General features: G+C 57.7%; 1 protein-coding gene across 1 annotated transcript in view; it reads right to left on the bottom strand.

The window, feature by feature from the left end:
- Nucleotides 1-93: 93 nt before the first annotated feature.
- Nucleotides 94-22,364, bottom strand: part of LOC133361940 (uncharacterized) — a 42,338-nt gene continuing 20,067 nt past the window's right edge. The window contains exons 7-12 of the mRNA XM_061580914.1: nt 21,736-21,896; nt 20,874-20,927; nt 19,509-19,650; nt 18,685-18,923; nt 3,705-3,841; nt 94-3,211 (exon numbers count right to left, since the gene is read on the bottom strand). Coding sequence (XP_061436898.1) covers nt 3,050-3,211; nt 3,705-3,841; nt 18,685-18,923; nt 19,509-19,650; nt 20,874-20,927; nt 21,736-21,896 — 895 coding nt within the window. The 3' untranslated portion in view covers nt 94-3,049. The remainder of the gene's footprint in view (nt 3,212-3,704; nt 3,842-18,684; nt 18,924-19,508; nt 19,651-20,873; nt 20,928-21,735; nt 21,897-22,364) is intronic.

Here is a 22,364-nt window from a genome sequence, read left to right as displayed (position 1 = left end):
TTGTCAGCCTTTATAGGTGCTGCTGCTACTCGTTACTAGCAACACTTGCCCCTACAGCCCTGTTAGAGGCTACCTGGGGGAGCTTTGTTTGTGTGTGCATCATAGGTGGTGATGCTCGCTTCTAGCAGCACTTGCCCCTACAGCCCTGCTAGAGGCTACCTGGGGGAGCTTTGTCTGTGTGTGCATCATAGGTGGTGCTACTCGCTACTAGCAGCACTTGCCCCTACAGCCCTGCTAGAGGCTACCTGGGGGAGCTTTGTCTGTGTACATCATAGGTGGAGCTACTCGCTACTAGCAGCACTTGCCCCTACAGCCCTGCTAGAGGCTACCTGGGGGAGCTTTGTCTGTCCGTCACCAAAATCCGCAACCATTTATTGTCGTGTCGCCAAAATAAAAACAACAACAACAACAAATTGGACACAAAATTTACACCGCGAAAAAACCACTCCACACAAATCACCAACACCGTGTCACCGCCATCCGTGACGTCAGCGAGCGTCATCGCTCGTGAGTGACGTCAGTGCCACAAAAGCCAAGATGGAAGCACGAAGAATCGAACGGAAATTGGAGATTTAACTCGATCCACAAAACGATTCCCGTTAAGGCAAAGAAGAAGATTTATAATATATTATATATATAGACATTCTATATATTAAAAAATACACATCTCCATATATATAAAAGGCAAAGTTGTGATTATGTGTGTCTGTTACAAAATGTTTTGCGTACTTCCCGACATGCAACAAACTGGAAATTTGCCGTGTGGGTACTTTAGAGACTGTACACCATGCAAACATTATAATAAGTACAACCCGTAAAAACAAAGTTTTTCACTATAAATCCTTTATATGCGTGGCAGCGAACTTAATATAAAGAATTTAAAAATATATTCGCCTGTGGAGGACGCGGGGATCGATCCCGCGACCTTTGGCATGGGAAGCGAGGGCACTACCAACTGCGCTACTCCGCCACGGCCTGTGGAGGGGTTACGCTCTGGGCTCTTACACTGTTACGTTCAGCCAAAGCCATGAATTAGTTCTATTTGAATATATGTAAAATCATTTTTTTTGCCTAAAAAGTGTACAATTTTGGGAATTTTTTTCACGAACATTAATTGTCTCGCACAACGAGTCTGTGTGGAAAATATCAACTCGATTGGATCACGGGAAGTGGGTTAAAAAACGACCGAAAGATTTACACGGTCGTAAGCAAGCAAGCACGCAAGCAAGCAAGCGAACTTAATATAAAGGATTTAAAAATACACTTTTTTGGGGGGGGGGAGGAGCTCAATAATGCAGAGATTTTGTGCACGGCAAGTGAGCTGTGATGTCACATCTGTCACGTGACCCGCGCACGTGTAGTGTAGCGGATAGCGCTACGCCGCGCTACGAACCCGGCTACCCGCGTTCGATTCCCGCTCATGGCCACCACCGCTGACGATTATTTTAACCGGACCTCCCCTAGGTCGACTCAGCCTCAAACGAGTAACTGCTGTGGTGTGTGAACATCGCCACTGGCGGGGGGGGGACAAAGGCGGCCAGGTGTGGTGAATCCAAGTCCTGGGCGAAAGCCGCGTTAGTACAGCTAGTTGTATATTTTATAGTAAAATGGTAACTGAAAGAAAAATATACTTTTCATTCATGGTCATCCCTTCTTTCATTCTTCCCTCTCAAGAGCGAGAGCGATCGCGGTAGCTGTAGGCCTGGTCGTAGCTATCTGACTATCTCGCTGGCTGTCTATCTCGCTAGGTAGCTGGTTGTCTATCTGACTAGCTACTTGGCTAGCTAGCTAGCTGGCGATCTGGTTAGCTGGATGACTGGCTGGATATCTGGCTCGTTCGCTAGCTGGCTGGCTATCTGTCTAGGAAGCTGGCTGGGCTGGCTAGCTGGCCAGTTGCCTATCTGGCTAGATAGCGAGCTGGTTAGCTAGCTAACTAGTTATCTATTTAGCTGACCGGCTATCTCGCTAGGTAGCTGGCTAGGAAGCTGGCTGGGCTGGCTGGCTAAAAGGCCAGTTGCCTATCTGGCTAGATAGCGAGCTGGTTAGCTAGCTAACTAGTTATCTATTTAGCTGACTGGCTATCTGGCTAGGTAGCTGGCTAGGAAGCTGGCTGGGCTGGCTGGCTAAAAGGCTAGTTGCCTATCTGGCTAGGTAGCTGGATGGTTAGCTAGCTAACTAATTATCTATTTAGCTGACTGGCTATCTGGCTAGGTAGCTGGCTAGGAAGCTGGCTGGGCTGGCTGGCTAAAAGGCTAGTTGCCTATCTGGCTAGGTAGCTGGATGGTTAGCTGGCTAACTAATTATCTATTTAGCTGACTGGCTATCTGGCTAGGTAGCTGGCTAGGAAGCTGGCTGGGCTGGCTGGCTAAAAGGCTAGTTGCCTATCTGGCTAGATAGTGAGCTGGTTCGCTAGATAACTAGTTATATATTTAGCTGGCTGGCTGACTGGCTCGCCGGCGAGCTGGCGATCAAGCTGGCTGGCTCTCTGGTTGGATAGCAAACTGGCTGGGTGGCTTGCTGACTATCTGATTAACATCTAGCTGGCTGGCTATCTGCCTGGCTATCTGGCTAGATAGTTAGCAGGCTGGCAAGCTATATATCTATCTGGCTGGCTGGCTATCAATCTATCGGGCTGGCTGGATATCAATCTATCTGGCTGGGTGGCTTGTTAGCCGTCTATCTGGCTAGCCAGCTCGCGTGCTTGCTATCTCGATATTGTAGCTGGCTGGCTGGCTTGCTATTTAGCTGACTTGCTATCTGGCTAGATAGTTAGCTGGGTGGCTGTCTGGCTAGCTGACTGACTATCTGGTTAGACAGCTTCCTGGCAGGCTAGCCAGCTAGTGGGCTGGCTATCTTGCTATATAGATAGCTAGGTAGGTATCTTCCTAGCTTGCTGTCTGGATATCTGGCTATTTGCCTGCCCGGCTGGCTAGTTGCCTAGCCAGCTATCTGGTTATCTGGTTATCTGGTTATCTGGTTATCTGGCTATCTGGTTATCTGGCTATCCGGCTATCTGGCTGGGAGCAGAACCAGAGGCACGTCTGCGTCGTCAGTAAGGGAGGTTCCCCTCGATCCAGGCGAGGGATTTCCACACGCGCCCGTAGGCGGCCGGCTGGGTGGCGTTTGCGCAGTCGGCACGGCGGCTGTCGATGCCCGTCAGGTACCATCTCCTGTCCGTGCCCAGGCAGAAGACGCCACCGCCCTGGCCCAGCTGGGGAAGGCGGAAAGGCGGACGGTGGTGATTGACGTTGATGATGTTTCAAGCACCCAGGTGGGACACCCTTTGTGCGTGCGTGTGTGTGTGTCTGTATGTTTGTGTGTGTGTCTGTATGTGTTTGTGTGTATGTGTATAGTGTTGTAGTGTATTGTGTAGTGTAGTGTATAATGTAGTGTATAGTGTAGTAGTGTATAGTGTAGTAGTGTATAGTGTAGTAGTGTATAGTGTAGTGTATAGTGTAGTAGTGTAGTAGTGTATAGTGTAGTAGTGTATAGTGTATAATGTAGTGTATAGTGTAGTAGTGTATAGTGTAGTGTTGGGGTCACCTGACAGCTACTGGCCCAACCCTGATGCTTGGCGGCACACATCATAGTGTATAGTGTAGTGTATAGTGTAGTGTATAGTGTAGTGTATAGTGTAGTGTATAGTGTAGTGTATAGTGTAGTAGTGTATAGTGTAGTAGTGTATAGTGTAGTGTTGGGGTCACCTGACAGCTACTGGCCCAACCCTGACGCTTGGCTGCACACATCTTCATGCCGCGGCTAAAGTTGCCCCACGCCTGCGTGCACAGCGACTCGTTCACCAGGCGCACGTTGCCCTCAGTGGCGGGGGCCGACACAGAGCCTGGGGGGTGGGGAGGGGGGGGGGAGAGACGATGATGATGTCACAGGGGTAGATGATGATGTCACAGACGTAGATGATGATGTCACAGGCCTTGATGATAATGATGTCACAGGCGTGAGGATGTTGGGGAAACAGGCATAGATGATAATGATGTCACAGGCGTAGATGACGATGTCACAGGCGTAGATGATGATGATGTCACAGGTGTACTGGCCGTGACATCATCGGCATCGTCGCTAATGTTATTGTAATGATTGTGGTGTCATTCCTTTGTGCACACGTATGATGTCACTGTGCCAGGAGCGTTACTTCCATGTGGGTCTACACACACACGACGTCACCCCGCGCGTTGGGCCGCCATTTTGTACGCGCACAGGAAACCGCGGAGATGTTCGCGCGTTGGGCCGCCATTTTGTACGCGCGCGGGAAACCGTGGAGATGTTCGCACGTTGGGCCGCCATTTTGCACGCGCGTGGGAAACCGCGGAGATGTTTGCGCATTGGGCCGCCATTTTGTACGCGCGTGGGAAACCGCGGAGATGTTTGCGCGTTGGGCCGCCATATTGTACGCGCGTGGGAAACCGTGGAGATGTTCGCGCATTGGGCCGCCATTTTGTACGCGCGTGGGAAACCGTGGAGATGTTCGCGCGTTGGGCCGCCATTTTGTACGCGCGCAGGAAACCGCGGAGATGTTCGCGCGTTGGGCCGCCATTTTGTACGCGCGTGGGAAACCGTGGAGATGTTCGCGTGTTGGGCCGCCATTTTGTACGCGCGTGGGAAACCGCGGAGATGTTTGCGCGTTGGGCCGCCATTTTGTACGTGCGTGGAAAACCGCGGAGATGTTTGCACGTTGGGCCGCCATTTTGTACGCGCGCGGGAAACCGCGGAGATGTTCGCGCGTTGGGACGCCATTTTGTACGCGAATGGGAAACCACGGAGATGTTCGCGCGTTGGGCCGCCATTTTGTACGCGCGTGGGAAATCGTGGAGATGTTCGCGCGTTGGGCCGCCATTTTGTACGCGCGCGGGAAACCGCGGAGATGTTCACGCGTTGGGCCGCCATTTTGTACGCTCGCGGGAAACCGCGGAGATGTTCGCGCGTTGGAACGCCATTTTGTACGCGCGCGGGAAACCGCGGAGATGTCCGCGCGTTGGGCCGCCATTTTGTACGCGCGCGGGAAACCACAGAGATGTTCGTGCGTTGGGCCGCCATGTTGTACGCGCGCGGGAAACCGCGGAGATGTTCGCGCGTTGGACCGCCATTTGTACGCGCGCGGGAAACCGTGAAGATGTTCGCGCGTTGGGCCGCCATTTTGTACGCACGCGGGAAACCGCGGAGATGTTCGCGCGTTGGGCCGCCATTTTGTACGCGCGCGGGAAACCGCGGAGATGTTCGCGCGTTGGGCCGCCATATTGTACGCGCGCGGGAAACCGTGGAGATGTTCGCACGTTGGGCCGCCATTTTGTACGCTTATGGGAAACCACGGAGATGTTCGCGCGTTGGGCCGCCATTTTGTACGCGCGTGGGAAACCGCGGAGATGTTTGCGCGTTGGGCCGCCATTTTGTACGCGTATGGGAAACCACGGAGATGTTCGCGCGTTGGGCCGCCATTTTGTACGCGAATGGGAAACCGCGGAGATGTTCGCGCGTTGGGCCGCCATTTTGTACGCGCGCGGGAAACCGTGAAGATGTTCGCGCGTTGGGCCGCCATTTTGTACGCACGCGGGAAACCGCGGAGATGTTCGCGCGTTGGGCCGCCATGTTATACGCGTGCGGGAAACCGCGGAGATTTTCGCGCATTGGGCCACCATTTTGTACGCGCGTGGGAAACCCGGGGAGATGTTCGCGTGTTAGGACGCCATTTTGTACGCGCGCGGGAAACCGCGGAGATGTTCGCGCGTTGGGCCGCCATGTTGTACGCGCGCGGGAAACCGCGGAGATTTTCGCCCATTGGGCCACCATTTTGTACGCGCGTGGGAAACCGCGGAGATGTTCGCGCGTTGGGCCGCCATTTTGTACGCGCGCGGGAAACCACAGAGATGTTCGTGCGTTGGGCCGCAATGTTGTACGCGCGTGGGAAACCACGGAGATGTTCGCGCGTTGGGCCGCCATTTTGTACGCGAATGGGAAACCGCGGAGATGTTCGCGCGTTGGGCCGCCATTTTGTACGCGCGCGGGAAACCGTTAAGATGTTCGCGCGTTGGGCCGCCATTTTGTACGCGCGCGGTAAACCGCGGAGATGTTCGCGCGTTGGGCCGCCATTTTGTACGCGCGCGGGAAACCGCGGAGATTTTCGCGCGTTGGGCCGCCATTTTGTATGCGCACGGGAAACCGCGGAGATGTTCGCGCATTGGGCCGCCATTTTGTACTCGCATGGGAAACCGCAGAGATGTTCGCGCGTTGGGCCGCCATTTTGTACGTGCGCGGGAAACCGCGGAGATGTTCGCGCGTTGGGCCGCCATTTTGTACGCGCGCGGGAAACCGCGGAGATGTTCGCGCGTTGGGCCGCCATTTTGTACGCGCGCGGGAAACCGCGGAGATGTTCGCACGTTGGGACGCCATTTTGTACGCGCGCGGAAAACCGCGGAGATGTTCGCGCGTTGGGCCGCCATTTTTTACGCGCGCGGGAAACCGCCGAGATGTTTGCGCGTTGGGCCGCCATTTTGTACGCGCGCGGGAAACCGCGGAGATGTTCACGCGTTGGGACGCCATTTTGTACGCGCGCGGGAAACCGCGGAGATGTTCACGCGTTGGGCCGCCATTTTTTACGCGCGCGGGAAACCGCAGAGATTTTCGTGCGTTGGGCCGCCATTTTGTACGCGCGCGGGAAACCGCAGAGATGTTCGCGCGTTGGGCCGCCATTTTGTTTGCGCGCGGGAAACAGCGGAGATGTTCGCGCGTTGGGCCGCCATTTTGTACGCGCGCGGGAAACCGCAGAGATGTTCGCGCGTTGGGCCGCCATTTTGTACGCGCGCGGGAAACCGCGGAGATGTTCGCGCGTTGGGCCGCCATTTTGTCCGCGCGTGGGAAACCGCGGAGATGTTCGCGCGTTGGGCCGCCATTTTGTACGCGCGCGGGAAACCGCGGAGATGTTCGCGCGTTGGGCCGCCATTTTGTACGCGCGCGGGAAACCACGGAGATGTTCGCACGTTGGGACGCCATTTTGTACGCGCGCAGGAAACCGCGGAGATGTTCGCGCGTTGGGCCGCCATTTTGTCCGTGCGCGGGAAACCGCGGAGATGTTCGCGCGTTGGGCCGCCATTTTGTCCCCGCGCGGGAAACCGCGGAGATGTTCGCACGTTGGGCCGCCATTTTGTCCGCACGCGGGAAACCGCGGAGATGTTCGCGCGTTGGGCCGCCATTTTGTATGCGCGCGGGAAATCGCGGAGATGTTCGCACGTTGGGACGCCATTTTGTACGCGCGCGGGAAACCGCGGAGATGTTCGCGCGTTGGGCCGCCATTTTGTCCGCGCGCGGGAAACCGCGGAGATGTTCGCGCGTTGGGCCGCCATTTTGTACGCGCGCGGGAAACCGCGGAGATGTTCGCACGTTGGGCCGCCATTTTGTCCGCGCGCGGGAAACCGCGGAGATGTTCGCGCGTTGGGCCGCCATTTTGTCCGCGCGCGGGAAACCGCGGAGATGTTCGCGCGTTGGGCCGCCATTTTGTCCGCGCGCGGGAAACCGCGGAGATGTTCGCGCGTTGGGCCGCCATTTTGTACGCGCGCGGGAAACCGCGGAGATGTTCGCACGTTGGGACGCCATTTTGTACGCGCGCGAGAAACCGCGGAGATGTTCACGCGTTGGGACGCCATTTTGTACGCGCGCGGGAAACCGCGGAGATGTTCACGCGTTGGGCCGCCATTTTTTACGCGCGCGGGAAACCGCAGAGATTTTCGTGCGTTGGGCCGCCATTTTGTACGCGCGCGGGAAGCCGCAGAGATGTTCGCGCGTTGGGCCGCCATTTTGTACGCGCGCGGGAAACCGCGGAGATGTTCGCGCGTTGGGCCGCCATTTTGTTTGCGCGCGGGAAACCGCGGAGATGTTCGCGCGTTGGGCCGCCATTTTGTACGCGCGCGGGAAACCGCAGAGATGTTCGCGCGTTGGGCCGCCATTTTGTACGCGCGCGGGAAACCGCGGAGATGTTCGCGCGTTGGGCCGCCATTTTGTCCGCGCGTGGGAAACCGCGGAGATGTTCGCGCGTTGGGCCGCCATTTTGTACGCGCGCGGGAAACCGCGGAGATGTTCGCGCGTTGGGCCGCCATTTTGTACGCGCGCGGGAAACCACGGAGATGTTCGCACGTTGGGACGCCATTTTGTACGCGCGCAGGAAACCGCGGAGATGTTCGCGCGTTGGGCCGCCATTTTGTCCGTGCGCGGGAAACCGCGGAGATGTTCGCGCGTTGGGCCGCCATTTTGTCCCCGCGCGGGAAACCGCGGAGATGTTCGCACGTTGGGCCGCCATTTTGTCCGCACGCGGGAAACCGCGGAGATGTTCGCGCGTTGGGCCGCCATTTTGTATGCGCGCGGGAAACCGCGGAGATGTTCGCACGTTGGGACGCCATTTTGTACGCGCGCGGGAAACCGCGGAAATGTTCGCGCGTTGGGCCGCCATTTTGTCCGCGCGCGGGAAACCGCGGAGATGTTCGCGCGTTGGGCCGCCATTTTGTACGCGCGCGGGAAACCGCGGAGATGTTCGCACGTTGGGCCGCCATTTTGTCCGCGCGCGGGAAACCGCGGAGATGTTCGCGCGTTGGGCCGCCATTTTGTCCGCGCGCGGGAAACCGCGGAGATGTTCGCGCGTTGGGCCGCCATTTTGTCCGCGCGCGGGAAACCGCGGAGATGTTCGCGCGTTGGGCCGCCATTTTGTACGCGCGCGGGAAACCGCGGAGATGTTCGCACGTTGGGACGCCATTTTGTACGCGCGCGAGAAACCGCGGAGATGTTCACGCGTTGGGACGCCATTTTGTACGCGCGCGGGAAACCGCGGAGATGTTCACGCGTTGGGCCGCCATTTTTTACGCGCGCGGGAAACCGCAGAGATTTTCGTGCGTTGGGCCGCCATTTTGTACGCGCGCGGGAAGCCGCAGAGATGTTCGCGCGTTGGGCCGCCATTTTGTACGCGCGCGGGAAACCGCGGAGATGTTCGCGCGTTGGGCCGCCATTTTGTACGCGCCCGGGAAACCGCGGAGATGTTCGCGCAGTTGGGCCGCCATTTTGTACGCGCGCGGGAAACCGCGGAGATGTTCGCGCGTTGGGCCGCCATTTTGTACGCGCGCGGGAAACCACGGAGATGTTCGCACGTTGGGACGCCATTTTGTACGCGCGCAGGAAACCGCGGAGATGTTCGCGCGTTGGGCCGCCATTTTGTCCGTGCGCGGGAAACCGCGGAGATGTTCGCGCGTTGGGCCGCCATTTTGTCCCCGCGCGGGAAACCGCGGAGATGTTCGCACGTTGGGCCGCCATTTTGTCCGCACGCGGGAAACCGCGGAGATGTTCGCGCGTTGGGCCGCCATTTTGTACGCGCGCGGGAAACCGCGGAGATGTTCGCACGTTGGGACGCCATTTTGTACGCGCGCGGGAAACCGCGGAGATGTTCGCGCGTTGGGCCGCCATTTTGTCCGCGCGCGGGAAACCGCGGAGATGTTCGCGCGTTGGGCCGCCATTTTGTCCGCGCGCGGGAAACCGCGGAGATGTTCGCGCGTTGGGCCGCCATTTTGTCCGCGCGCGGGAAACCGCGGAGATGTTCGCGCGTTGGGCCGCCATTTTGTACGCGCGCGGGAAACCGCGGAGATGTTCGCACGTTGGGACGCCATTTTGTACGCGCGCGAGAAACCGCGGAGATGTTCACGCGTTGGGACGCCATTTTGTACGCGCGCGGGAAACCGCGGAGATGTTCACGCGTTGGGCCGCCATTTTTTACGCGCGCGGGAAACCGCAGAGATTTTCGTGCGTTGGGCCGCCATTTTGTACGCGCGCGGGAAGCCGCAGAGATGTTCGCGCGTTGGGCCGCCATTTTGTCCGCGCGCGGGAATCCGCGGAGATGTTCGCGCGTTGGGCCGCCATTTTGTCTGCGCGCGGGAAACCGCGGAGATGTTCACGCGTTGGGCCGCCATTTTGTACGCGCGCGGGAAACCGCGGAGATGTTCGCGCGTTGGGCCGCCATTTTGTACGCGCGCGGGAAACCGCGGAGATGTTTGTGCGTTGGTCCGCCATTTTTTACGCGCGCGGGAAACCCCGGAGATGTTCGCGCGTTGAGCCGCCATTTTTTTACGCGCGCGGGAAACCGCGGAGATGTTTGCGCTTTGGGCCGCCATTTTGTACTCGCGCGGGAAACTGCGGAGATGTTCGCGCGTTGGGCCGCCATTTTGTACGCGCGTGGGAAACCGCGGAGATGTTCGCGCGTTGGGCCGCCATTTTGTACGCGCGCGGGAAACCGCGGAGATGTTCGCGCATTGGGCCGCCATTTTGTACGCGCGTGGGAAACCCCGGAGATGTTCGCGCGTTGGGCCGCCATTTTGTACGCGCGCGGGAAACCGCGGAGATGTTCACGCGTTGAGCCGCCATTTTTTACGCGCGCGGGAAACCGCGGAGATGTTTGCGCTTTGGGACGCCATTTTGTACTCGCGCGGGAAACTGCGGAGATGTTCGCGCGTTGGGCCGCCATTTTGTACGCGCGTGGGAAACCGCGGAGATGTTCACGCGTTGGGCCGCCATTTTTTACGCGCGCGAGAAACCGCGGAGATGTTTGCGCGTTGGGTCGCCATTTTGTACTCGCGCGGGAAACCACGGAGATGTTCGCGCGTTGGGCCGCTATTTTGTACGCGCGCGGGAAACCGCGGAGATGTTCGCGCGTTGGGCCGCCATTTTGTCCGCGCGCGGGAAACCGCGGAGATGTTCGCACGTTGGGACGCCATTTTGTACGCGCGCGGGAAACCGCGGAGATGTTCACGCGTTGGGCCGCCATTTTTTACGCGCGCGGGAAACCGCGGAGATGTTTGCGCGCTGGGCCGCCATTTTGTACTCCCGCTGGAAACCACGGAGATGTTCGCGCATTGGGCTGCCATTTTGTACGCGCGCGGGAAACCGCGGAGATGTTCGCGCGTTGGGCCGCCATTTTGTACGCGCACGGGAAACCGCGGAGATGTTCGCGCGTTGGGCCGCCATTTTGTACGCGCGCGGGAAACCGCGGAGATGTTCGTGCGTTGGGCCGCAATTTTTTACGCGCGCGGGAAACCCCGGAGATGTTCGCGCGTTCGGCCGCCATTTTGTCCGCGCGCGGGAAACCGCAGAGATTTTCGCACGTTGGGCCGCCATTCTGTACGCGCACGGGAAACCCCGGAGATGTTCGCGCGTTGGGCCGCCATTTTGTCCGCGCGCGGGAAACCGCGGAGATGTTCGCGCGTTGGGCCGCCATTTTGTACGCGCGCGGGAAACCGCGGAGATGTTCGCGCGTTGGGCCGCCATTTTGTACGTGCGCGGGAAACCGCGGAGATGTTCGCGCGTTGGGCCGCCATTTTGTCCGCGCGCGGGAAACCGCGGAGATGTTCGCGCGTTGGGCCGCCATTTTGTCCGCGCGCGGGAAACCGCGGAGATGTTCACGCGTTGAGCCGCCATTTTTTACGCGCGCGGGAAACCGCGGAGATGTTTGCGCTTTGGGCCGCCATTTTGTACGCGCGCGGGAAACCGCGGAGATGTTCGCGCGTTGGGCCGCCATTTTGTACGCGCGTGGGAAAATGCGGAGATGTTCGCGCGTTGGGCCGCCATTTTTTACGCGCGCGGGAAACCGCCGAGATGTTTGCGCGTTGGGCCGCCATTTTGTACGCGCGCGGGAAACCGCGGAGATGTTCACGCGTTGGGACGCCATTTTGTACGCGCGCGGGAAACCGCGGAGATGTTCACGCGTTGGGCCGCCATTTTTTACGCGCGCGGGAAACCGCGGAGATGTTTGCGCGTTGGGCCGCCATTTTGTACTCGCGCTGGAAACCACGGAGATGTTCGCGCGTTGGGCTGCCATTTTGTACGCGCGCGGGAAACCGCGGAGATGTTCGCGCGTTGGGCCGCCATTTTGTACGCGCACGGGAAACTGCGGAGATGTTCGCGCGTTGGGCCGCCATTTTGTACGCGCGCGGGAAACCGCAGAGATGTTCGTGCGTTGGGCCGCAATTTTTTACGCGCGCGGGAAACCCCGGAGATGTTCGCGCGTTCGGCCGCCATTTTGTCCGCGCGCGGGAAACCGCAGAGATTTTCGCGCGTTGGGCCGCCATTCTGTACGCGCACGGGAAACCCCGGAGATGTTCGCGCGTTGGGCCGCCATTTTGTCCGCGCGCGGGAAACCGCGGAGATGTTCGCGCGTTGGGCCACCATTTTGTACGCGCGCGGGAAACCGCGGAGATGTTCGCGCGTTGGGCCGCCATTTTGTACACGCGCGGGAAACCGCGGAGATGTTCGCGCGTTGGGCCGCCATTTTGTCCGCGCGCGGGAAACCGCGGAGATGTTCGCGCGTTGGGCCGCCATTTTGTCCGCGCGCGGGAAACCGCGGAGATGTTCGCGCGTTGGGCCGCCATTTTGTACGCGCGCGGGAAACCGCGGAGATGTTCGCGCGTTGGGCCGCCATTTTGTACGCGCGCGGGAAACCGCGGAGATGTTCGCACGTTGGGACGCCATTTTGTACGCGCGCGGGAAACCGCGGAGATGTTCACGCGTTGGGCCGCCATTTTTTACGCGCGCGGGAAACCGCGGAGATGTTTGCGCGCTGGGCCGCCATTTTGTACTCCCGCTGGAAACCACGGAGATGTTCGCGCGTTGGGCTGCCATTTTGTACGCGCGCGGGAAACCGCGGAGATGTTCGCGCGTTGGGCCGCCATTTTGTACGCGCACGGGAAACCGCGGAGATGTTCGCGCGTTGGGCCGCCATTTTGTACGCGCGCGGGAAACCGCGGAGATGTTTGTGCGTTGGGCCGCAATTTTTTACGCGCGCGGGAAACCCCGGAGATGTTCGCGCGTTCGGCCGCCATTTTGTCCGCGCGCGGGAAACCGCAGAGATTTTCGCGCGTTGGGCCGCCATTCTGTCCGCGCGCGGGAAACCGCGGAGATGTTCGCGCGTTGGGCCGCCATTTTGTCCGCGCACGGGAAACCCCGGAGATGTTCGCGCGTTGGGCCGCCATTTTGTCCGCGCGCGGGAAACCGCGGAGATGTTCGCACGTTGGGACGCCATTTTGTACGCGCGCGGGAAACCGCGGAGATGTTCACGCGTTGGGCCGCCATTTTTTACGCGCGCGGGAAACCGCGGAGATGTTTGCGCGCTGGGCCGCCATTTTGTACTCCCGCTGGAAACCACGGAGATGTTCGCGCGTTGGGCCGCCATTTTGTACGCGCGCGGGAAACCGCGGAGATGTTCGCGCGTTGGGCCGCCATTTTGTCCGCGCGCGGGAAACCGCGGAGATGTTCGCGCGTTGGGCCGCCATTTTGTCCACGCGCGGGCAACCGCGGAGATGTTCACGCGTTGAGCCGCCATTTTTTACGCGCGCGGGAAACCGCGGAGATGTTCGCGCGTTGGGCCGCCATTTTGTACGCGCGTGGAAAAACGCGGAGATGTTCGCGCGTTGGGCCGCCATTTTTTACGCGCGCGGGAAACCGCCGAGATGTTTGCGCGTTGGGCCGCCATTTTGTACGCGCGCGGGAAACCGCGGAGATGTTCACGCGTTGGGACGCCATTTTGTACGCGCGCGGGAAACCGCGGAGATGTTCGCGCGTTGGGCCGCCATTTTGTACGCGCGCGGGAAACCGCGGAGATGTTCGCGCGTTGGGCCGCCATTTTGTCCGCTCGCGGGAAACCGCGGAGATGTTCGCGCGTTGGGCCGCCATTTTGTCCGCGCGCGGGAAACCGCGGAGATGTTCGCGCGTTGGGCCGCCATTTTGTACGCGCGCGGGAAACCGCGGAGATGTTCGCGCGTTGGGCCGCCATTTTGTACGCGCGCGGGAAACCGCGGAGATGTTCGCACGTTGGGACGCCATTTTGTACGCGCGCGGGAAACCGCGGAGATGTTCACGCGTTGGGCCGCCATTTTTTACGCGCGCGGGAAACAGCGGAGATGTTTGCGCGCTGGGCCGCCATTTTGTACTCCCGCTGGAAACCACGGAGATGTTCGCGCGTTGGGCTGCCATTTTGTACGCGCGCGGGAAACCGCGGAGATGTTCGCGCGTTGGGCCGCCATTTTGTACGCGCACGGGAAACCGCGGAGATGTTCGCGCGTTGGGCCGCCATTTTGTACGCGCGCGGGAAACCGCGGAGATGTTCGTGCGTTGGGCCGCAATTTTTTACGCGCGCGGGAAACCCCGGAGATGTTCGCGCGTTCGGCCGCCATTTTGTCCGCGCGCGGGAAACCGCAGAGATTTTCGCGCGTTGGGCCGCCATTCTGTCCGCGCGCGGGAAACCGCGGAGATGTTCGCGCGTTGGGCCGCCATTTTGTCCGCGCACGGGAAACCCCGGAGATGTTCGCGCGTTGGGCCGCCATTTTGTCCGCGCGCGGGAAACCGCGGAGATGTTCGCACGTTGGGACGCCATTTTGTACGCGCGCGGGAAACCGCGGAGATGTTCACGCGTTGGGCCGCCATTTTTTACGCGCGCGGGAAACCGCGGAGATGTTTGCGCGCTGGGCCGCCATTTTGTACGCGCGCGGGAAACCGCGGAGATGTTCGCGCGTTGGGCCGCCATTTTGTCCGCGCGCGGGAAACCGCGGAGATGTTCGCGCGTTGGGCCGCCATTTTGTCCACGCGCGGGCAACCGCGGAGATGTTCACGCGTTGAGCCGCCATTTTTTACGCGCGCGGGAAACCGCGGAGATGTTCGCGCGTTGGGCCGCCATTTTGTACGCGCGTGGGAAAACGCGGAGATGTTCGCGCGTTGGGCCGCCATTTTTTACGCGCGCGGGAAACCGCCGAGATGTTTGCGCGTTGGGCCGCCATTTTGTACGCGCGCGGGAAACCGCGGAGATGTTCACGCGTTGGGACGCCATTTTGTACGCGCGCGGGAAACCGCGGAGATGTTCACGCGTTGGGCCGCCATTTTTTACGCGCGCGGGAAACCGCGGAGATGTTTGCGCGTTGGGCCGCCATTTTGTACGCGCACGGGAAACTGCGGAGATGTTCGCGCGTTGGGCCGCCATTTTGTACGCGCTCGGGAAACCGCAGAGATGTTCGTGCGTTGGGCCGCAATTTTTTACGCGCGCGGGAAACCCCGGAGATGTTCGCGCGTTCGGCCGCCATTTTGTCCGCGCGCGGGAAACCGCAGAGATTTTCGCGCGTTGGGCCGCCATTCTGTACGCGCACGGGAAACCCCGGAGATGTTCGCGCGTTGGGCCGCCATTTTGTCCACGCGCGGGAAACCGCGGAGATGTTCGCGCGTTGGGCCACCATTTTGTACGCGCGCGGGAAACCGCGGAGATGTTTGCGCGTTGGGCCGCCATTTTGTACGCGCGCGGGAAACCGCGGAGATGTTCGCGCGTTGGGCCGCCATTTTGTCCGCGCGCGGGAAACCGCGGAGATGTTCGCGCATTGGGCCGCCATTTTGTCCGCGCGCGGGAAACCGCGGAGATGTTCACGCGTTGAGCCGCCATTTTTTACGCGCGCGGGAAACCGCGGAGATGTTCGCGCGTTGGGCCGCCATTTTTTACGCGCGCGGGAAACCGCCGAGATGTTTGCGCTTTGGGCCGCCATTTTGTACGCGCGCGGGAAACCGCAGAGATGTTCGCGCGTTGGGCCGCCATTTTGTACGCGCGTGGGAAACCGCGGAGATGTTCGCGCGTTGGGCCGCCATTTTTTACGCGCGCGGGAAACCGCCGAGATGTTTGCGCGTTGGGCCGCCATTTTGTACGCGCGCGGGAAACCGCAGAGATGTTCACGCGTTGGGACGCCATTTTGTACGCGCGCGGGAAACCGCGGAGATGTTTCCGCGTTGGGCGGCCATTTTTTACGCGCGCGGGAAACCGCAGAGATTTTCGTGCGTTGGGCCGCCATTTTGTACGCGCGCGGGAAACCGCAGAGATGTTCGCGCGTTGGGCCGCCATTTTGTACGCGCGCGGGAAACCGCGGAGATGTTCGCGCGTTGGGCCGCCATTTTGTCTGCGCGCGGGAAACCGCGGAGATGTTCGCGCGTTGGGCCGCCATTTTGTACGCGCGCGGGAAACCGCGGAGATGTTCGTGCGTTGGGCCGCCATTTTGTACGCGCGCGGGAAACCGCGGAGATGTTCGCGCGTTGGGCCGCCATTCTGTACGCGCGCGGGAAACCGCGGAGATGTTCGCGCGTTGGGCCGCCATTTTGTCCGCGCGCGGGAAACCGCGGAGATGTTCGTGCGTTGGGCCACCATTTTGTCCGCGCGCGGGAAACCGCGGAGATGTTCGCGCGTTGGGCCGCCATTTTGTACGCGCGCGGGAAACCGCGGAGATGTTCGCGCGTTGGGCCGCCATTTTGTCCGCGCGCGGGAAACCGCGGAGATGTTCGCGCGTTGGGCCGCCATTTTGTCCGCGCGTGGGAAACCGCGGAGATGTTCGCGCATTGGGCCGCCATTTTGTCCGCGCGTGGGAAACCGCGGAGATATTCGCGCGTTGGGCCGCCATTTTTGCCGCGCGCGGGGATACCGTGGGGACGCGGGTCGCGCATGCGCCCACTATTTTGTACATACACGGGTGGCCTCGGAGATGTGGGGGTTGTATGTGTTAACTATTTCTGGGCAAGTGCAGGCATTTTCTTTTTTTGTGCCACGTGGTTTTCACATATAAAAAAAAATAATTATGTATATACTGGGTTAACCGTGAAGTGAGACTTATTTTTGCCCAGTACATGGGTCAACCTGGAAGCATGGCTTCCTTGAACCGGGATGTTGTACGACATCCAACGTTATACCTAGGGTGCAGCATACTGGCTCGACCTTGAAGCATGCCTTCCTTGAGCCAGTACATGGGTCGACCCTGAAGTGCGACTTCTCGACCTGGGACGTAGGGAGACGTCCAGAATGTTAAGTGGTGTGTGTAGGTGGGTGTTAGACTTTCAGTTTTCGCCCTATTGCCGCCTGTGGGGTGGAACGGTAGCAGAGCGGTGTGAGACCCTGCCATCTATGGAGTGGTTGGGTGATTGATTTGATTACAGGTGTTGGTTGTGCATCCAACGCGTCGGAACCTGTGAATTTTTGCTTTTCTTCCTTCCGCTGGGCGGAATACGATCATCTCCACTTCCCTGGGCCGGGTGGCTGGTTGTGTCCGACAAGCTGAGGCTCAGGCTTGTGGTGCTGTGCCTCAGGAGGTGGTTATTCTCGTCACAGGATTCCTGCATCTGCTGCCCTTGGAGTCGCCGGTTGTGCTGACCAGATGTGGACTTGAAGGGGGAAGTGAAGCACCCGTACGTAACTCCTGCTCATCTTGTTGCCCAACTCCTGGGGAGGGGCCGTGCCCTTTGTCGAGTTCCCGCAGGACCTCCAAGGAGAGCGTGCTTGCCTCCCCTGGGGGCTCAGCCACGCGAACTCGTTCGAAAACTGGCCGCTGTGCATGACTCTCACACCTTGTTGATTGCCTACGCCATTGTCAAACAGTGACTTTCATATGTCGGTGCGTGCGTACAATTTGCTATGGGTGGGCTGTGCTGAGGGATACGCGGGTTGACCAGTTCTTCTCGGTGTACATGTGTTGTTGTTGTTCCCCTCGTCCCATACGTTTTTCCTTTAACCCCTCTCGGTGCGTGTACATATGTTCTCGCGGTAATTATTATTGTTGCCGGTTATTTGTTGATGTTGTTGTTGGAGGCACACTGGTTTTCTGTATTGTTACAGCCGGGACGGCTGTTTTTTTTACATGGGGGAGGGTGATGTAATGATTGTGGTATCATTACTGTGTGCAAACATATGATGTCACTGTGTCCTGGGAGCGTTACTACCATGTGGGTCTACACACACACATGACGTCATCCCGGCTGGAGGCGGGAATGACGTCAGGGCCGGTGCCGGACACGTGACCGGATCCCAGTGGGGGCTGGGGGTCCAGGGGGACCTCGGGGGGCACGTGGACAGCAGTGGGGGCTTCGAGAGGGTGCTCAAAGGGAGGCGTGGCCGGGGTGGGGCCTGGGCACGCCGAGGCCCATATAAGCAGCCGCCTCAGGAGGTTCGAGGCTGTTCCTGCGATAAATGAAGACGCCTCGTGAAGATGCCGACAGTTAGCGGACCTGCCAGCAGCCACCTGGCTGGGTCACGCTGGAGTAGCTAAGAGACAAGTGTGTGTGTTAGCTAGGGTAGGTCGGTGGTCACCACCCTATGTGTAGAGTAAGATAATTTCACACACATACACTAAATGACGTATTCCAGTACATTAGATATACACTATACACTACGTGTACATATTATAACGTCCTAGCTATGCACTATACACTACGTGATGTACCCTAACGTACTAGCTGTACACTACACACTACATGACGTACCCTAACGTACTAGCTACAAACTACACGCTACATGACGTACACTAACGTACTAGCTATACACTACATGACGTACACTAACGTACTAGCTATACACTACACACTACATGACGTACACTAACGTACTAGCTACACACTATACACTACATGACGTACACTAACGTACTAGCTACACACTATACACTACATGACGTACACTAACGTACTAGCTATACACTATACACTACATGACGTACACTAACGTACTAGCTATACACTATACACTACATGACGTACCCTAACGTACTAGCTATACACTACATGACGTACACTAACGTACTAGCTATACACTACACACTACATGACGTACCCTAACGTACGAGCTATACACTATACACTACGCACCGTCGCTGCGCCGCAAGCCCAGCGCCTGGCAGCTGCGTCCCAGCGGGGGGCTCTGCTCGTGTCGCGAGGGCAGGCACACCGCCTGCACGGACGGCCCCAACGTCGCCCGCCAGCCGAGCCGCAGCATGGCGACGTCGTGGGCTCCGGTCACCGCGGAGAACTTGGGGTCGACCAAGATGGCCGTCACGTCCAGACGCTCGCCGGAGGCCATGGTGCAGCTCCAGCTGTAGTTGCCGGGGCTGAACGGACGTGCACGCGCGTACACACACACACACATAAACACACACACACACATACCCACACATACACACACATACACACAATCGTACATACACACACACGTACACACACATGTACATACACGTACACACACGTACACACACACACATGTACACACACGTACATACACACACGTACACACATACACACACATACACACGTACATACACACACATACACACATACACACGCACATACACACACACGTACATACACACAGGTACATACACACACGTACAGACACACACACACACGTACACACATGTACACACACATACACACACACGTACACACACATACACACCCACACGTACATACACACACACACATACAGACACACACACATACACACACGTACGCGAAATCCAGAAAACGCGCGCGCCTATAGCGAGGGATTAATGGACACATTTAGTATCTCGAGAATTCAGAAGTGTAACACGTAGCGAGTGATTAACACATTTAGTAACTCGCGACATCCCGAACTCGAGGTGGCCGCTAGGTGACAACAACTCTGGGGGCCGCCGTGTCGAGGCCCAGGGGCTGACCTCTCCAGCAAGCAGCTCGCCGCGGTCACGACCCACGAGTCGGACAGGAGGGAGCCGAGGCACTGCAGCTGGTCCGTCTGCCTCGTGACGGTCACCTGCCAGGGCCAGGCGCTCAGGACGGACGCGTTGGCGACGCCGCAGCCTTGCGGGAGGGTGGCGGAGATCGCGGTTGGGTGGGTGAGTGGGGTTGGTAGGTGGGTGGAGTATGTGAGTGGGTGTGAGTGGATGAGTGGGTAGATGGTTGGGTATGTGAGTGGGTGGGTGGGTATTTCAGTGGATGAGTAGGTGGTTGGGTGGGGTGGGTGGGTATGTGAGTGGGTGAGTATTTGAGTGGGTGGGTGGGGTGGGTGGGTATGTATGGGTGTGGTAGGTGAGTATGTGAGTGGGTGAGTGGGTTGGTGGGGTGGGTGGGTATGTGAGTGGGTGGGTTTGTGAGTGGGTGGGTATGTGAGTGGGTGAGTGGGTGAGTGGGTAGGTGAGTGAGTGGGTGGGTATGTGAGTGGGTGAGTGGGTGTGTGAGTGAGTGGGTGGGTATGTGAGTGGGTGAGTGGGTGGGGTTGGTGGGTGGGGTTTGTGGATGGGTATGTGAGAGGGTGAGTGAGTGAGTGGGGTTGATGGGTGGGTGGGTGTTTTTCACGCATTAAGCTCTGCCCACCCGTCTGTTGAAACTGGAGGGTCACGATCCCGTCCGCTTTCATTATAATTTGCCCCTCTCCCGTTCTGACGAAGTGCGTCATTACGTCATCGCGTCATCAAAACGATTCGGCAAAGATGGAAGTGAAATCACGTCATCGGTACGATCCCGACCCTGACGATGCCTGCTGCTGCTGTGGGTCTCTATGGGTCTCTATAGGTCTCTATGGGTTTCTATGGGTCTCTGTGGGTTTCTCTGGGTCTCTATGGGTCTTTGTGGGTCTGTGTGGGTCTCTGTGGGTTTCTATGGGCCTTTATGTGTATGAATGTACAAGCTATGGTGATGATGATATCAGCAACATTGTTCACCTTCTATCATTTGTGACGGTCAGATCTCTATCGGAACAATAGCTACGTAGCATAGCTCATTGGGGCCTCACGTGCTACAAATAAAACACAGCTGATACATTCTTCTTCGCATTATATTTCCAAGTTTACTATGTTTGTTTTCTCATTCATTTGTAGCTGATGATGGTTGCTCGTGTTGCAATCGAAACGTCGTATTCTGTTATTATTTAATTTAATTTCTTTCGACGTCACTTTACCGAAAGAACCAAAGAGTCATTCCTGTAGTCACGAAAGCTTCGAATCTAGTTTCATAGCTGATACGTGTCGGGCAACGCGGCTTTGTGTTCAAGTGAGGTGCACTCGCCGCTGTTGCGCCGTACTCACTTTTCGAGACGTTAATCGGATTAATCGTTTCAAAGTTCACGACGACTCCGTTCCCTGTGTAATAAATAACAACGACAAACAAACAAAGTTAGTTAACTTCCTTTAACAAACTCGAGGTGCGAGTTTCGGGGAAGTTTCGTGGAGTTGGTAACGGTGCGATGGGGGGGGGGGGGGGTGGCGCTGATTAAGATTTGTGTAAGATTTGAGTAAGATCTCTGTAAGATTTGTGATGCTGAGTAAGATTTGTGTAAGATTTGTGACTCTGTGAAGTATTTGTGTAAGATTTGTGATGCTGAGTAAGATTTGTGGAAGATTTGTGATGCTGAGTAAGATTTGTGTAAGATTTGTGATGCTGAGTAAGATTTGTGTAAGATTTGTGATGCTGAGTAAGATTTGTGTAAGATTTGTGATACTGAGTAAGATTTGTGTAAGATTTGTGACTCTGTGAAGTATTTGTGTAAGATTTGTGATGCTGAGTAAGATTTGTGTAAGATTTGTGACGCTGAGTAAGATTTGTGTGAGATTTGTGACGCTGCGTAAGACATGGAGGGCGATGAGGGTGACGCGTGTCTGGTCGTCATCACAGAAGTGCGACTGCCCTCATGAAGGACACGAATCAAGTTTCACAAAGCCCCTCGGTCGCCTCACTCCTCCCGAGGGACAGACGACAACCTCCCTAACGTCATTGGTGTTGTTGTTGTCGTTGTTTTTGTCGTCTATTTAGTTGAATCTGTCTATCCCACCACCACTCCCGCTCCCTCGCAGAGGAGAAGGGGAACAGGGTGGACTCCCCCCCCCCCCCCCCCCCCCCCAGGGCGACACCTCCCAAGGACCCCCCCACCCCCCCCCCCCATGGCCTCACCTTGAAGGCCCCGAAGAGAGTCGAGCACGAGGTGGAGTCTGTTAGAGGACGAGCGCAAGCTGGGCGGTCTCACAACGCCGCCGCAGAACGCGCCAAGCGAGTCGCCGTTGTCGTCGTAGACGGTCAGCGACTCGTCCACGCAGTCGGGGTCGGAAGACAAACTGCCGCGGTGGGAGAGCGAGGGAGTGTAGTGTAGCAAGTAAGAGCACATGTGGTATGTAGTGAAGCACGTACGAGTATGTGCAGTGTATCATGTATGTGGCACGTTAGGAATGGATCACTCTTTTAATTATGTCCTTGTGCAGCAAGGGAGTAAAGTGTGGTTCTGTGAAAGTCCTGATGTGCTGTGCAGTGCATCAATGCATGTGTGTACAGCAGCATGTGATGACTGAGTTGGGCCTGTAGGTGGCTGGCAGAGTTAATGAATAACCGCACGTGTAAACCAGCCACGTGGTTAATGGTGACTCGGAAGAATTGCTGCGTGTAACACGTGCTGTTGCATTTTACAGAGTGACGGTGCTGTTCTTCACAAGATTAATATTAACCACAATAAATAAATGTGCTTGCCCTCGATTTGGAGCACCTGCCCACGTCCTTCATTTCGAGTGTCCAACATGTACGATGATGTG

The sequence above is a fragment of the Lethenteron reissneri genome, unplaced genomic scaffold, assembly GCF_015708825.2.
Source record: "Lethenteron reissneri isolate LAM-NWPU_2019-01 unplaced genomic scaffold, ASM1570882v1 scaffold_130, whole genome shotgun sequence".
Taxonomy (NCBI): domain Eukaryota; kingdom Metazoa; phylum Chordata; class Hyperoartia; order Petromyzontiformes; family Petromyzontidae; genus Lethenteron; species Lethenteron reissneri.
Note: the sequence above shows the minus strand (reverse complement) of the source record. Positions and strands in the feature narration are given on the sequence as shown.